The sequence below is a fragment of the Chroicocephalus ridibundus genome, chromosome 9, assembly GCF_963924245.1.
Source record: "Chroicocephalus ridibundus chromosome 9, bChrRid1.1, whole genome shotgun sequence".
NCBI classification, from domain to species: Eukaryota; Metazoa; Chordata; class Aves; order Charadriiformes; family Laridae; genus Chroicocephalus; species Chroicocephalus ridibundus.
This window is the reverse complement of record NC_086292.1, coordinates 33,422,930-33,439,870: the sequence shown is the minus strand read 5'-3', so window position 1 is coordinate 33,439,870 and position 16,941 is coordinate 33,422,930. Positions and strand designations below refer to the sequence as shown.

At 43.6% G+C, this 16,941-nt stretch overlaps 2 protein-coding genes across 3 annotated transcripts in view; one reads left to right on the top strand and one right to left on the bottom strand.

Moving 5' to 3' along the window:
* Positions 1-5,872, bottom strand: part of LRRC49 (leucine rich repeat containing 49) — a 51,762-nt gene extending 45,890 nt beyond the window's left edge. Inside the window, exons 1-6 of the mRNA XM_063346248.1 lie at positions 5,724-5,872; positions 4,919-4,981; positions 4,273-4,360; positions 3,441-3,563; positions 1,707-1,806; positions 496-699 (exon numbers count right to left, since the gene is read on the bottom strand). Coding sequence (XP_063202318.1) covers positions 496-699; positions 1,707-1,806; positions 3,441-3,563; positions 4,273-4,360; positions 4,919-4,981; positions 5,724-5,777 — 632 coding nt within the window. The 5' untranslated portion in view covers positions 5,778-5,872. The remainder of the gene's footprint in view (positions 1-495; positions 700-1,706; positions 1,807-3,440; positions 3,564-4,272; positions 4,361-4,918; positions 4,982-5,723) is intronic.
* Positions 5,873-8,147: 2,275 nt separating this feature from the next.
* On the top strand, positions 8,148-16,901 carry LARP6 (La ribonucleoprotein 6, translational regulator). Of its 2 annotated transcripts, none has more exons than XM_063346250.1 (3): positions 8,148-8,613; positions 13,640-13,832; positions 14,863-16,901. In XM_063346250.1, exons 1-3 carry the CDS (start codon positions 8,375-8,377, stop codon positions 15,928-15,930), a joined length of 1,500 nt encoding a protein of 499 aa, XP_063202320.1. In that variant the 5' UTR covers positions 8,148-8,374; the 3' UTR covers positions 15,931-16,901. The 2 variants fall into 2 exon arrangements, with proteins under 2 accessions (XP_063202320.1, XP_063202319.1); XM_063346249.1 differs by having other exon boundaries at positions 8,275-8,613; positions 13,643-13,832.
* The last annotated feature ends 40 nt before the right edge of the window (positions 16,902-16,941 follow it).

Genomic DNA, 16,941 nt, shown 5'->3' with positions numbered 1-16,941 from the left:
GAACTGTATTTTTAGAAAGTACTACAACTAGAAAGTTGTATCTCCCAACAAAATAGAATCTACAAATAAGCAATAAAATCCACGATTCATCTGATTTTTTCCCAAATAAACACATCAGGCAGAAATACTTTCTCATATGTTATAAAGAATCAATTAATATTTTATGTGATGTGAAAAGAGATTCCACCTGTCACACAGATCTAAGAACACTTATTTAACAGACTATCAGAACAGAAGATTAGACAGAAACACATAAAATATTTCAGAACTGTTGCTAAAATTTACCTAAGAAATTAAGTTCCTGAAGAACATTACGAGCAAAAGCTGTGTACTTCCTCAGTGGGATCCCTAACACTTAACTTAGTGTTAAGGACCAGCTCACCGGTCTCACAGCTAACATCACAATCTGAAAACTCGGTAACAGAAACAATGACAGATCACAGTTGCCACACCATAAAGAAATAAGGTGCTTTACGTTAGTTTTATTATTTTTACCTGTTCTTTCCCAGCAAAAGGACTCTTAGGGATCTAAGAGTTGAAAGCCCACTTATTTCCTCTATCTGATTATCATATAAATCTAAGAAAACAAGATGCTGCAGATTAGAAATATTTTGGATCCGGGTTATAAAGTTATGTTGGAAATTCAAAAGGCGAAGATGATCTTCCCCATCAATAATTGGGCACACTGTCAGTTTTTGCCTGGAAGGAAAAAGAAACAAATCAAAAACCACATGTATGTTAAAAATTGCTAATCCACCTTCTACCCATTCACTTTTACTGAACTGAGGAAAGTATACTATCTTGATTACGGTAACATTAAGGTAATTAGGTTTGCTCATTAAACTCTGTAAGTAAGGCAGTAACTCCTTACTATGAAAAAAAAGTTAGCATGCAAATACAGCTGAAGTGCTTCCAAAATTCTCTGAAAGCCTGTCCTCTTAATCAGAGGTTTGCTGGTTACATGGAAACTACATGGAAGTTCCATGTTGTGACCACATGAAAATTTAAACAAATGCAACCTGCCAATTTTTTTTTTTTCCATCAGATACACATAAGCAACCTGCTTAGATCAGAATTTGAAACATTCTATGTCTATGCAATTTTTCTTTGGTTTATAGAACTTTACATTTGAAATATAAAAACATGAGGTAAGTTTTAAAGTAAAAGACACAGCAAATGATGCTGAAAGTGGTTATTCTTATTTTAGGATTATTCCAGAAGGAGTCCTACTGACCTGACAAAGCTTTTTGGACTACATGAACCTTACCCCCACCAAAAAAAAAAAAAAGTTATAATTAAATATCTTTCAGATTTTTTTTGTGTGTTCTGGTTAAAGGGGAGGGGAAAAAAAAAAAAGACGATTCTACAGTAAGTGCATCAGATTAGAACTAATGGAAACATAGCCTCTTTCTATAGATTACTTGCATGACCTTGCCTTCACCTCCTAAACTGGCTCCTTAGTTTACAATGAAAAGCCCTAACTGCCTAGATGACTGCTGTATGGATATATTCATCACAAGGACACTCATACAGAATTTCTCTATGGGACATAGTTCTTCTCTCAAAACCACACACATACAAAACCCAAGAAAACCAAACCCACCACTCATACCACCGACCACAGGCATTACTGGAATACTCATCACTTTAGACCATCAGATGCAAGAGTTGCAAGCTATGGGGTGCGTTCTCCATAACCCTCTCACCTTTCCAGGGTAAGTCTATCAGAATTCAGTATTTTTTCTTCAGCAGTACGTTGCAATACAGGAAACGTTATTGATGAGCTGCTCCCAAAATTGGTGTTATCTATCAGAAAATCATACAGAGAATATATGACCTAGTACTTTGTACAATCATCTCATTAACTACAGATAATAGAAGATTTTTTCTTATTAAAAAGAGTTAGTACACGGCAGTGCGTTTTGTCTCCAGTCTTCAGTACTTCTGAGTTACTAGTTTTCTCTCCTGCCATTTTTATTTACAACTACATCTCTCTACATCCTCTTTCCAAAGTATGTCCATGTATTTAATTTCTGAGAGATTTTTAACAACAATTTGTTGTACGCAGATATTTTGTAAATGTTTTTGTTTTGATTAGAATTACCCAATGATGTTTTAAGGTAAGGTTGTATAATTGTTTCACAAGTTCAGTATTTGAACTTAAAGATATAATCTAACTTAAGACGAATTTGAAGACACAGATCAAGTAGATGTTGATAGAACTAGAGACTAAAGCACCAAAACATTGAAACGGTCCCACTGAGCCACAAACAAATGCAAAGTCACTTAAAGGTAACCATTGGTATTATATTTCACTCCATTATCAAGAAAGAAACAGGCAGCCATTTAAAACATATCTACAAAGCTATCTATCTTTACCCATTTTGTTAATATAAGGCAAAAGAGGGAGGATGACTAAAAATACCTGCAAAATAAATTAAAAAGTTTTCTGTGAGCTTTGGCTTATTTGAGAAATGATCCACTGAAAAATATTGGCCAAAAATAAATCATAGAACTATAGAATCATTTAGGTTGGAAAAGACCTTTAAGATCATCAAGTCCAACCACAAAAATTATCGTGCATGCATACTGCCACAAAAATATAGGCTCAACTTCTACACGTTTGCCCCTTTTTTCCTTCCTTTAAATGAATCAAATATGTTAATTGGAAAAACATTAATTCTCCAATAAACAAAGATTAATTGCTTTAATTAGAGTGAGTTCATTGTTGTCTAAAATATGCCATTAGAAGACATACCTTGACAAGTAAAAGAATTTCTTGTGCAATTCAGAATCTTTTCAGTGCTACTCTCTTAACATTTTATTACTGGCTACTCTAACAAACCAGTATAACAACCAACATTCTCTAGGTATCCTTCAAAGTGAAAAAAAGGTGTGAAGGAGAAAAAAAATAAAAAAATAATGGAGAACAAAAATAATCAATTAATATTGTTGCAGAAGTCTTAAATTAGCTGTGTCTCAGGTTTTTAAGCCAATAAACAGAAGACCAAAGACTTAAAAATCAGTCTGAAACATGACACGATGACAGCAGAGTGACTTTTTTCTTCTAATGTCATCCTTCTAAAGACATGTGTGAAAGATCCCTGTTTGTTAAAGAAAGGCATATAAAAAGCCTATATGTAAATGCCTACATTATATTTTGGAAAATATTTTTAGTGGTTTCCTGACAATGATCTGTTAACCTCTCTTAATACCTGAAGGGAATAGCAGACATAGACAATGCTTGCTCTTTGGTCATACATTCTGACAGCCAGAAGCAGCATATCTTGCAGGGCATAACTTCCCAATAAGAAACCCAGTTAAAAAACGAAAAAGAGACTAACAAGAGACGTTTTCACTGTTACCTGAAGCATGTGAACTAATACTACGGCTGCTTTGTTGGGATCTGGATTTTGTAGGTGTGTGAATAGAAGACTCACCAAATCCTGATAAAGAACCTGTATTCTGCTTCAACTCCAAACCAGAAAGCTCTGTCAGGCTGGACGGCACTGGAAGATACACCTGCTTATTACGCACCAAAGGACTTAATACTCTTTGGTCTCCTGTGTGGGGAACAAAACCAAACTACAGACTTAATTTTACTCCATAATAAGTTGCATAACATCCCTAAAAATCAACCCATTCTGAACAGCTGTTGGTCTTTATTTTTTTACCAGAAAGAATAAAGAATTTGCCATAATAATTAAATGGATCCGCTATCCTAACCAATCATTGTTTTTGTATAACAGGCAAGCAACACCAGTGTGGCAAGAAGTGTTGTGTTCCAGGACTCTTCCAGGCTTCACCACAGTTAGTGGTATCACCAAATCTCTTGCTTTTCAAAGACAAAAGCACACAAGTACAATAAGAAAACTATCTCCTCATATCACGGTTCTGAATTAGAAACTAATTTTGTCTAAACAGATTAAAATGTTAAACATCCAATAAAATGTTACAGTAGAGAACTGCATGACTTCTGATGGATTGTACAGTACGGCACTTCATAGAGTGTGGCTTCACAGGTAGAAGAAAGGATGCTCTTCCATGGAGAGAACAAGGGGCAAAAAATGATGAAAAAAGCCATCTGCACTAGGCAGTAGAAGAGATAGTGGGTACGGGGCGTGATGCAGCAGTAATTATATTGAATTACAGTGGCCAATTAGGAAAAGCTGTTGCTCTTACATATTCTAATCATAATACAGTCTTTCTTTACTGTTCAGTTAATAAAGAGAGACACAAAAGACAAACAAACCAAGCCCTCTTGAGCATCACCTTGCCTTCCCGAATAGTTTTTTTCCAGATCATGCTGCAGAAGTCTATTGTGGAAAGATGACTGTTCTTTATTTATCCGGAATTCAAACTGTAACACAATATTTAAGACAAACGTTAGAGTTTTCAAATGCAAATAACATCTTTAGACAGACAAACACAACCTTAGTAACAACTACAGTTCTTAGGAAACTCTGCAAATGCTTTAAAAAAAATAAATAGTGGCTCCAACAAAGAGTATTCATTTTATTAAGATACTATGACTGAAAAGCTTCAGTGTTGGAAACCAAAATTAAAATATGGAAGTTACCAGCACATTCATTTGCAGTTGACTAAATAAAGAAGAAAGCCCCATCCTATAAGGAATACTACAATCACAGGAGGAAGAGAGGTACAGATGGAATCATAAGAAATCATATCTATGTATATTAAGTGTACAGCAGGCTATAGTACATCCCCGTGTTTTTACTTTATGTATCTTTAACAGGATGAAATAAATTACCAAAAGACTATTAGATATATCAGATATTGTATTAAAAGTCAACACATTCTCATTGAAAAGGCAATTCCTATCTGACAGCATACAAATTTGGCTGTTCCATACAATGCCATTACTCAATATAACTATTAAAGTAAAGGTAATAATTACTGGTTTGCTTTTATCTGTTATCGATGAAGTCTGGATAACCAGCTGAAGACCACAGTTATTAACCTGCAAGTTGGAAGAAAAAGAAACAGGATGTTATACTTTTCAAAAAAACACGTATCAATACAAGAAGTTGCATGCAACCTTCTTTTTATTACTTAAACAACAAAGGTATTTTCAATAGCAAAATCTACCAAGAAAGGAACTATTCTGCAAAACTATTATGAAGAATACATCACAGTGCTAACTAACACTACATAATTAAAAAACAAAAAAACCCAAGGTTTTTAGTTTTAAAAATACACTGGAAGCGTGACTTTCATGGGGATATTACTCTCATTAATGAAGAAAACAAGTGTTTATATTTAATGATGAGAATTTTTTTTATTAAGGCAAAACGTGCCGGTCATTTAATTGGATTTATATGACAAAACGGAGCACCCACCTGCTAAACAACGAAGACGTTTAACAGAAACATTTAACCAAAGGCTCACATTCCCACTTCCCAGCGAATAACCGGAGGGGCACAGACTGCGCTGTCACGGCAGGGACCGGCCCCAGCTCCCCCCACCCGCCCCCGGGAAGGGGCAGGGGCTGCCCTCGGGGGGCTCGGCCCGCTGCCGCCCACCATCCGCGGAAGGCCCGCGGGCGGCCGCTCCCCTCCGCGCCCTCAGCCCCGCGCGGACCCTCACACACAGCCGCGGAGCGGAGGAACACCGCCGCTCCTGCCCGGTATCCCGCACAACGATGGCTGAGGAGAAGAGGCGGCGGCTGCCGCCCGCCATCCCCTCCCCACAGCAGCACCTACCGGGCCGGTGGCGGCCCGAGGACCCCTGCCGGGCCGGCACTTGCTGGGCACCATGTCTGCGCGCTGCCCCCGCGCACCGATGCGCCTCACGCCTCCGCGCCGGCCGCCGCCCCTGTCGGAAATCGCTCCGCTGTTACCGCGGCAACCGCCGCTCCCGGCCAGCCCCGCGCGTGCTCCGCCCGCCGGCGGAGGCGGCGCCCCGCGGCGGGAAGCCGTGAGGGGAAGGCGACGCCGTTCTGCAGCCCCCAGTGCCTGCTGCCCGGCGGGGCGGCCGCAGGTAGGGGCCGGGGGCAGGGCTCGGGAGGGGGCCTCGCAAGTGCGCGGCTGCCCGCCTCCCCCCCTCCCCGGAAATAAAAAGACACTAATACGATTGAATTTTTCTGAATTGTAAGTTCAAGTGACTATGTATGAAAACCCGTGAAAAGGCGAGAATCTGGGCGCACCTTCCAGGCTCCTGTTGTGCCCCAGGGAGGCGCCTTGTAGGCACGTACTTGTCACAAGAGGCGAAGACCGAGCTGGGAGGGCTCTGCCGAGGGACCTGCCCGCTCCTGGGCCGCGACTCGGCCTGCTGCCGGCTCTGGAGGCTCTTGGGAGCCCAAAGGCCCCACCGATGGGCAGTGGATGCTTTTAAACACGCACATGGGTGCGTGTTGCTAGCCGCTCGCTGGCTAGAAAAGCAGTGGTGTGGCTGCCTGTGTGTGGAAGGCCCGCAAACTGCCTCACAGTACCTTCCCGACCCATACCCTGCATTTAGCTTCATGTAGCATCACTTTAGTTACCGTTTGCCGAAAGGCTGACAGAAAAATAACGTAACTATGGCTTACTTTGTGAGAAATCTAAATATGGAGGGGTTTTGTTGTGGTATGTAGACCATACTGTGCCAGCAATGAATGTGCCGTAAGAACCAACCAACCCTAACAATTCTATGATTCTGTGATAAGAAATCTGTGAGTTTTGCACAGTTCAGGTTCATGGGATTATAACCCTGAGTATCAGAAGCAAAGCTGAAATTTGGGTTCCCCTCTAAGGGACTTGCCTACACTATTCATTTAGTTTTAAGTTCTCCCATGGTTGACAAATACTACTTCATCTCTGCTGGTAGTTAAGCATTATAGAACATTACTATATTAAAAAAGAAAGCCAAACCAAAACATTAGCCTGGTAATTTCAGTGGAGATCTCATCAACAGTGTTTGAAATTACATCAACCTTCATCTGCGCTAATTCTCTCAACCTTATTAGCAGGTTTGTAGCAGACTAGGTAATGATAACAGGACTCCTCAAAGAAATGAGCTGGACGTCGGCAAGGCCAAAGGCCAGTTCTGTGTGGTGACCACTGGTAAAGCAGAAAAACAGATCGAGTGTCCTTCCCTATAAAATCAAGTTCTATTGACCTCGACAGAAGGAGTCACCAGATAAACTGAAACGTCTTTCTGAAACATCATTTATGTTTGCTGTGGCATGAAATAGTTCTGTGCTCGTACTGGTCCTGACCTCATTCCTACCCGGGGAGGCAAACAACTTGCATGGACTCAAACAATAAATGAGACCCACGATCCCCGTACACGCTCTCTCCTGCAACATGGATTCTGCGTTGCTATTTCTGGTCCCGCTGAGATCAATAGCGAAGCTGTGCCCTGCCCAGGACTTCCTGCAACATGCTGTTCCACCTCCACAGAGAGGCAGAGATTTGGTTAGTGATGCACCCAAGCCTATTTCATAAACAAAATATTTCATTGCTCAAGGCATGTTAAAAAACAAGCAGCCACCCCACTGCCTGTGCATGACCCGTGGGGACGGCTCCGCACAGGGGCGGAGACAGCTGGCCCCTGCACCAATTTTTCAGGAGCAATTGTACGGACAATCTCAGAGGAATTGTACAGACGCCAACAAGGACGCCACAAATGAGGCGGGGACTTGAAGATACAGCCTGCATTTAGCAGTTTGGGTTCAGAGAGTACTGCAAGATCTTCCCTGACTGAAGAATGAATATTTACAGGGTAAATGGAAATGTTTTAGATTGTAATCCCAAAAACATGAATGTTAATTTCACTTTAATAGCTGAAACAGTCTGCTGAAATATAGTGCAATAGTCTGTAAATTCAAAGTAAATCAGTGTTTTCTCAGAAAAGAGGCCTCTATATAATTAAGTTCTTATGGGGAATGCTTTTATTCAGTTTAAGCGGCACGCAGAATTGTAGAGGAGTGCTCTACACAGATAACATCTATCCAGTCCTGGCCTTGTGCACCGGGTTTTCTTATCTCCAGGTGCCATCCCCGGCGTTTATAACCGCACTTACCCCGCGTCACCTTTCGGGATGTCCCCAGGCGCCCCCGGAGCCAGGAGGCGGCAGCGCAGCCCCGAGGCCGTGCGGGGAGGTGAGGAGTTCTCTGTCGCGATAAAAGCAGTCCCGACTACACCGCCAGCGGGGGAGAAGCTCGGACCGGCCGCCTCGGGGGCTCGCGCCCGTCCCGGCGGGCCCCGCACTGGGGCGGCGCGGCCGGAGGAGGGACCGGCCCTCCCGCCGCCGCAGCGGGAGAGGCGGGGAGAGGGAGGGAGAGAGAGAGAGAGAGAGAGGGAAGGAGAGAGGCGGCTGCCGCAGCCCGGGGCATCGCTGCAGTGGCGGCGGCGGGCTGAGCCCGCCTGGTGCCATGGCCCAGCGGCAGCCGGCCGCCCCCGGGGGCCCCGAGGCGGCGGAGCCCGGGGCTGTGGCCGCCGCCCCGGGGCTGGCGGTGGGGAGCGGCCCGGTGCCCATCCGAGTGGCCGTCCAGGCGGCGGAGGAGGAGGAGGGCGAGGAGGAGGAGGAGGAGGGCGGCGGCGGGCTGTGCCCGGCGGCGCGGGACGGCGGCAGCTGCAGCGAGGAGGACGCGGGGCGGTGCGGGCGCGGCAGGTGAGCCCGCCGGGACGCGGCAGGAAGGGCCCGGCCGTGCGGGGCCCGGCGGTGCGGGGCGGCCGCGGCTGACGCAACGCCGGCGCGGAGCGTGGGGGAGGCGGGACTCCCTCCCGCGGGGGCGGCCGGCGGGGCTCGATCCGGGCTGTGTCCCCCCGAGGGAAGGGCCGCGGCCGGGCTGCCCGCGGGTGGCCGGCGCGGCGGGGCGGGACGTGGCTTCCCCGCAGCCGGGCGGTGCTGCCCCCGACGTTCCCGTTTCACTACCTTTTACAGAAAGGGCTTGGGGTTGGCTGTTGTTGTGATGGTTTTTGTTTGCTTTGTTTTGCTTTTTCCCCGTTGAGGCTTTTATTGCATAGAACCGTAGAGATTTTCTTTAGTAGAATTAAGCCACGGACGAGCAGCCCTGTTCTATGTCTTTGGAAACAAGTTGGCCAGACGTGAAATCAAGAGCAGTTTAAATGCAGAAGTAACTACAGGTTTATAATCTACTCTACACTTTACTGTTTGATAATGCCAATAGCGTTGTCTGTATTTAATGATAACTTGCAGGAACTGTCACTGATGCCTGAAGTTGCTTTGACGCCTACCAGAATCTTTTACTTGTAAGAGGAACATCCATGATTTTTGTGCCAGAAAACAGCAGAGAGACAAAGCTCACTAGTTGCTGTTCATCCTGTGTTTCGTACTAAACCTGCAGATGCAGTAATAAATTCAGTCACATAAAGATTTAGGTACAGTAGCATGAAATTCGGTATTCTGTTAGAAGATCACTTGTTTCTAATCGATTCTCTAACTTCCTGTCCCAGCCCTGACTCAGAATGAACTGCAGTGCACTGCTTTAAATTACAGAGGGGTAGTCAGAGAGGGGGAGTTTTCTGGAGCTGCCGGAGTTGTCAGCTGTGCACTATGGAAACAGGAGGCGAGCGTAGCTACACACAAGTGAAATGTTTAAACTGAGTCTACTTAGTCTTTCCACAGTTCATATGTGACTGTTGTATTTTTATAAATCCAGTTGTGTACAGCAGTCTACAGTCTTGCATTCCAATTACCAATTTCTTAAATTCAGAATATTTTTTACATTTGGGTTTTTTTTGACAATGTTGCATGTGTAAGAGCTTCTAGCCCTGGCCTAGGCTAGAAAAAAAGGGTGGTTATTTTTTTCAAGCTTTGTAACACGTAATAGCTAACTCTTAAATGCTGCTTATTTAATCCTCTACAGTAGGTGCTATCTTCAGAAATGTTCGCTGACAGTGCTGATGTATATTCAGTTCTTGTGGAGGTTGCCGTTTTGTAAATGGCCTCTTCCTGATCCAGGAAGGGACAGAGGTATTGCCATGGAGAGAACTATAAAGGCTCTACATCCAAAGTAGATGAATGGAGTTCACTCATGCTTTTGCCATTTACATGTAACCTTAGCTAAGGATTTACTGTCAGGAATGCAACATCTGATAGGAAATTATTTACCAAAGATTTGGGAAATTGTCAGTGATGGTCTAAAACTGCTGGGAATGAGCCATTTCACTCTCTAGCTAAGCTAGCAGCCAATTTAGATTTTTTTCCATCAATTTCTAGGTTTTGTAACTTAAGAAATGAAAACCATTTCCTCATGGTCAAGACACCATAGTTCTTCAGGAGATCTCTGAGTATTTGTGACGTTCAGTCCTCAGCCATTTAGCTGCCAGGTGCTTCAGAAAAATCTTCAGACTGTTTATAACAAACAGGTGGTTCTCCTATGCACAAAGTAAAGCTATTTTTCTTGCTCAACTTAAATTGATTTTGGAGGCAGGCAGACACAGGAATAATCTGAGCTTGGAAGGTGAATGTTTTTATCATGTTGTTGGTCTAAAATACGTTTCACAATAGAAACTGAAATTTAGTGATTGCTGCAGCCACACGTCCTATTAGTAGGCACCCAGGATTGTATCCGCTAGTTTTTGTTAACAGGCTTGCATTGCCTTTGAGTGATTGTGCTCTTGGAACATCAACTTAATGCTGTAAATTATATTGCTTATTAGTACAATACCTTATTCTTCTCGAGACTTAGCAAAAACTTGTCTGGATAGAGTCTAACCTCTTGACAATTTAATATATTGTTTGTGAGTTTTGATATTTAAAACCTCAGATCTATTCTCTATGCAGATACGTGTTTAGTTTCTTGTGTGACAAATAGCCAGATGAGTCACCATGTTAAAAGGTTGGTTTTCAGCCTGCCCTAACTGTTTTGACAAGCGTATCCATCACAAAGCTCTGGATAAAGAAAGAAGTAAATTAAAGTTGTGAATAACTACTAGGGTTTTCGGGGTTTTTTGGTCAGTGTTGACCGACATTGATTTATCATTTACTTTTGTATAGAATAGAAAAACTTGGGTTGGAAAGGAACTTTAGAGGCCATCTAGTCCAAACCCCCTGCCGTGGGCAAGGACATCTTCAACTAGACCAGGTTGCTCAAAGCCCCATCCAACCTGACCTCGAATGTTTCCATGGACGGGGCATCCACAACTTCTCTGGGCAGCCTGGGCAGTGTCTCACCACCCTCAGTATAAAAATATACCTTCCTTATACCTAGTCTAAATCTTTCCTCTTTTATTTTAAAGCCATTACTCCTCATCCTATCTCTCCACTCCCTGATAGAGTCCCTCCTTATCTTTCCTGTAGGGCCCCTTTAGGGACCGAAAGGGGCTCAAAGGTCTCCCCGGAGCCTTCTCTTCTCCAGGCTGAACAACCCCAACTCTCTCAGCCTGTCCTCACAGCAGAGGGGCTCCAGCCCCTGTGGTCATCTCTGTGGCCTCCTCTGGACCCACTCCAACAGGTCCACGTCCCTCTGATGTTGGGGCTGGATCCAGCACTGCAGGGGGGGTCTCACCAGAGCGGAGTACCTCACCAGAGGTACTGCCAGTTGATCATTACTATTAATTAATATGGAGCTAGTTACAAATTCCTGCATTTCCTGCAGGTGGCGTTTCCATACAGTACTTATCGAGGGCTGCTGTAAGAGCCCTAAAGGTTTTTCTAAAAGTTAAACCGTCTGCCCAGTATCAGAATGGTGTATAGTTCAGACAATGACCAATATTTAATTTAGAGAGGTGAACTGAGACCTGTTTCACTTTGATTCAGTGTGTTAACACTGTAAGTAAGGATGGGACTGATCTTTGCAAACATGAAGTTCATTTTTATTTTTTTCTCCAAGCATGATGCTCCATTTTCTTTCCATCCAAACCTTCCAAATACCTGCAAATGTCTGTACTAATAAATCCTCTAAAAAAACCTGTAAGCTCCACCCTGAATTGAAGGTAAGCTTTTCTTAGCAGAGTGTGGATATGTAAAATTGCTGAAATATGCTAAGTTTCTTGTGCCCACACTAGTTCTGAATTTGTACTGAATTAAAAATGAGAAGTAGGGGGGTATGGGAATATCATGAAGGAAAAATAAACACTTACCCTTGTATTTTCTTCCTTCTGAAATCAGTACCCATAGCTGGCCGTTAAATGTCTTTTTTCTATCTTAATTATAACTCCATCTATCATCCTCCACTTCTGGCATTGTCAAATAACTCAAATTCTTTTTCTCACTCTCTCATTCTTGTCGTTCTGTGAACTGTACCCCGTTAAGTGGCTGGGGAGATTCTAACAAGGAGACTCGTAGGATTGTGTGAGTGTCCATGTGTATCTGATGTAGCCTTATCATCAGAAGAACCATAAGTAAATAAATAGTTAGCTTCAAATCCCCTTCGGCGTTAAGATCAGAGTCTCCAGTTTGGCTCTGGGACAAAACTGCCAGGCAAGGGGATTGGGTCGCCTGCATCCACCTTGCCAGATTGCCCGCGGAGGACTCGAGTGTGGTGCCTGCTCCCTTCTTTACTGATTTCACAAGCTCTGCAAATGCCATTTAAGACAATTTGGGAAAATGTGTGGCTCCTCCTTTTTTGTTGCTGAGGTGCATGGGAGACCAAAGTCATACTTGATTTATAGGGTCTAGGGAGCTTAGGGGATGACTTAGTTTTGTGGTTTTTTTTAACAGAAACTTCCATGATGGTCCCCTAGCAAATCTAGACTGCTAACAGCTTGAAAAAAAATTAGTCTGTCTTAAGGTAGACTTGTGCATTATAGTTCCTATAGCAACATCTATGGCTGTAGCCTGTGGGTGAATTATTTGCCTGAAGCTAGGTAACAATTTAAAGTGTCCTTTGTATTTCAGTAACAAACATGCTGCTGTAACTGTATGTGGTGAGAAGTTTCTCTCAAATCCACAATCCCTTTTCTGGGGATAGGATGCTAACTAGCGCTCCATTTTGCACAGATACCTAGAAAACGTGATGGCAGGGGCAGAGAGGAAACGAGAATGACTTCTTCCCAACCTGCACGTGTGTGCAGATACAGCTGTTCCTGAGGTACACGAGCTGCTGCTGCACCAAAGTCCTTCATCTGAACCGTACATACAGTTTAAGGCCCTCGGTAAACTGCTAGTTGAGTTACTCTGTCACTCTGGAAGTGACCTGTAAGAAGAGCAATAGTCCTGTCAGGCTTTCTCACTCCCTGGATACTGGCTCCTGCACTCGTGCGGCGACAAGGCTTGAGAAATCATGGTTTCCTCTAGTTGGAATGTTCACTCACTGGTGTGCGACACTACTCATCAAGCACACATATTTATGTGCTGTGTTTAATAGCCTCATACTGAAAAATAAAACACCGTTGCTGGAGGAACTTGGTATAGCACCAGTGCATTTATATAGCACCTGCATTTCATGTTTTGGTGTAGGATTTGCTTTGGCAGAGTGTTTCCAAGATGCCAGTGTGTGCGTCTCGTTCTACACTGCAATTGATCAACTTTTGGAATGAGCTCAGTGTGTGGACTGGGAAGCTCCGTCCTCTGAGCTGGCCTCCTGGCGAGGCTGATACCTGTTCAGTGCCCACCTATAGAGTAAGCTGGAATCAGTGTTACGGTTATGCCTTTTCATTTTGAAAGGCTACTTGAAATCCACTAACGTAAGATGAAGATCTGTTAATAAAATGATTTAACTCTTTTTCAGCAGTGGGGACAACGATGATGACTCTGACCAGAACTGGAAACCACCAGAAAATGACCTGATCCAGAAGTTAATAGCACAGATTGAATATTACTTCTCAGATGAGAACCTTGAGAAAGATACCTTCCTTTTAAAGCACGTGAGAAGAAATAAGATGGGCTATGTCAGTGTTAAACTCCTCACTTCTTTTAAGAAGGTAAGCTAACTTTTTAAGACTTGAAGTGCCTTGTGTAAGCCTGATGAATCTAAAATCATTAGGAGAGATGAGATGAAAATAACTTATTTTATAGAGGCGGTTTAACAGCCTTCTTTTGCTGCCTCTCTCGGGGGTTGATTCAGTTTTGATGCGATGGTGAGGTTTGTTTTTATCCAGAGCTTTAATTGCTGAACTCGTTTGTGATTGGCTAGGGAAGTCATAGGTTTTTAAATTATCTCCCTGGCATAGTAAATGGGACATTGGATAAAATTCACTTCTAGATCAGCTATTCACAAGTAGCCAAATAATCCTGGCGAAGTTACTTCCTTGGCTCTGAGAAGGGGTGGTGAATCTGACCTTTGCAAACGTATGGAGGTCCAAAAATCTCTTTTACATTAGGAACTCCTATGTAAATATGTGTATGTAACTGATTTCTAAAAATTACATTAGAAACACTTTGAAAAGATTGTAAATCTGAGAGTTATGCAGAGCTATTCAGTCTAGAAGTTAAAGCACTCCCTGTTTCTTCAGACCACTTCAAACAGATTATACCAGTAACAGAAACTCGTAAAAGCACTCCTTGGAAACTGAGAAGTTTGGGGGGTTTTAAACTGAGATTTTAGAGGGAGGAAAGATCAGTTCAATAAAATGAAGTCCTAAACTTGACAAAACTTCTTGTTTGGCAAATTTAACAAAATAAAACCCACAGAACATGCATTACGGTCATGGTTCAGACCTAGATATGGAATGACCCAACATCACCTGTGCAGGCTTTAAGCTAACGTAATGATTTTCATTTCATAGTGTCAGTTCCTATTTTCAGTAGATTCAGCAGGACATGAGCTTTACAGGAGCTCACTGCTGCCCATTACAGCCAGAAAACCATTTACTTTTTCACTCGGGTCTGCTGCAGGAAACTTAAGTCCAGGTTTCTGTTTGTAGACTGGAGCCTGCATCTGCCTTAAACTTTCTATAATTAGTTTGAATGGGTTTGATGAGTTGTGCTGCTTAAGCTGTGTCTGTCTTCAAGGTGAAGCACCTTACCCGCGACTGGAGAACCACAGCCTATGCACTGAAGTACTCTGACACCCTTGAGCTCAATGATGATAACAAGAAGGTTAGAAGAAATACTCCAGTTCCAGTGTTTCCAAGTGAGAACCTCCCTACCAGGATGTTACTGGTGTATGATATCCACAGGATTTCTGAGCTGGAGGCTCCTACCAAACAACAAGAAAATGGATGCGTGCAAGAAAAGATAATGGAACGTCTCCTCAAAGCCTTTGTAACTTTTGGTGCAATTTCATCAGTTCGTATTCTCAAGCCTGGTAGGGATCTACCACCTGATATCAAGAGGGTCAGCAATCGGTACACCCAACTGGGAACTCAGGAATGTGCAATTATAGAATTTGAAGAAGTAGATGCTGCCGTACGTGCTCATGAGTTCATGTGTGCTGAAGAGACTGGCATGAAAGTTGTCTTAATAGGCATGAAACCTCCAAAGAAAAAAGTTCCCAAAGACAAGAACCGTGACGAGGATACCAGCAAGAGCCTTAAGAAGGCTAAATCCCCTAATAAGAGAGTTGAGGAACTTCAGTTTGTTGGTGATGAATCTTCAGCAAACAGCTCTTCTGACCCAGAGAGTAATCCGGCATCACCGTTGTCAGGACGCAAAAGTACCACAACGAACACTAGAAGTAACTTGAGCCCCGTCATTCACCCAAACAACCATTTGAGTCCTAACGTGTCACCCAGATCAAGTCCTTGGAACAGTCCATCTTCACTAAGAAAAGTAACCAAAAAGTCTCCGCTGGCTGAAGACAGCAAGCTTAACCCAGGCACTAGCCCTGAAATGCCAAGGAAAGGTACGGATTATTCCTCGGATAGCAGTATCACTCCTTCGGGCAGCCCCTGGGTACAGAGAAGAAAAGCTCAAACTGTAACGCAAGAGAAGAGTCCTGTCAGTAGCCCCATGTTGGCTCGGAAAATACAGAACGCAGACGGGCTACCTGTAGGGGTGCTGCGGCTGCCCAAAGGTCCTGACGGCACTAAGGGATTCCACGGCGGAGGTGAAAGGAGGAAGGCTATGAAGAATGAATAAATCATTCTTTAAAGACAGTTTCACAAGTCACTCAACTGCTTTTGTTTAAGTCTGGTGAAAAATTGTCACTTGAGTGACCAAGTCAAGTCAGTATTTCATTTTCAAAGATTTTGTATTCATATAGAGAATTTATCACGTGCATATTTGTATACTCACTTCACAGAGTGACGGGCCAGTTGAGGTTGGAAGGCATCTCTGGAGAGTGCCTGGTGCCCTTCCTTTGCTCGAGCAGGCTGCAGCGCAGCAGCTCCCTGCGGGGTGTGGACATCTGCGTGGCTGGAGACTCCCCAGCCGGCCTGGGCAACGTGTTCCCACCTCCAGCCACCCACAGGAAAAGGTGTTTCCTTATGGGCAGGTGGAATTTCCTGTTCTAGTTGCTGACCCTTTTCCTGTTACTGGGTATCACTGGGAAGAGCCCGGTGCCACCTTCTTTCCTCCTTCCCAGCAGGTATTTAAAGACATGGATGCGATCCGCCCCCAAGCCTTCTCTTCTCCAGTCTGAACCGCCCCAGCTCTCCCAGGAGAGATGCTCCAGTCTCTAAACCATCTTACGCACTTACCTAATGCAGTGCCCTTACCTGTAGTATTTTTTTTATGTAGTAGTTTGAAATACCTAAATATTGAAAAAGGCATAGAAGTCATTCATGTAACTACACGATTTCAAAGCGACGATCCTGAAGAGCGCGTGTAAGTGCTTACAGTTTAGCGGTCGTACGATGATGAGCTGTGGTGCTACCAGCCGCATCCTAAGGAAGAGAGAGTTGGCGGACTTTCTGGGTTTGTCTCAAATGGAACGCCAAGAAAGACGCTGCAGAGCTGCTCTCTGCTCGCGCACGTCTCCAAAGACAGCAGCGTTCAGGAGGACCAAAGTGTGTATTTTCATGTGATGCAAAGAAAGACTCTGAGCATCGAAGACTGTTTTGTAAGGGTTATCTCATATAATCAGATGGAAATAAACAAAAATATTAACTCAGTCTGTATCTATTTTGTGTAGTTTAAAAATTAAGTTGA

Excerpts from the sequence above, each read along its gene's own strand:
- LARP6 (XM_063346250.1), top strand. The coding sequence starts at position 8,375 with ATGGCCCAGCGGCAGCCGGCCGCCCCCGGGGGCCCCGAGGCGGCGGAG. Across the intron at positions 8,614-13,639 it reads GGGCGGTGCGGGCGCGGCAG|CAGTGGGGACAACGATGATG; the intron begins GTGAGCCCGCCG and ends ACTCTTTTTCAG. Across the intron at positions 13,833-14,862 it reads TCCTCACTTCTTTTAAGAAG|GTGAAGCACCTTACCCGCGA; the intron begins GTAAGCTAACTT and ends TCTGTCTTCAAG.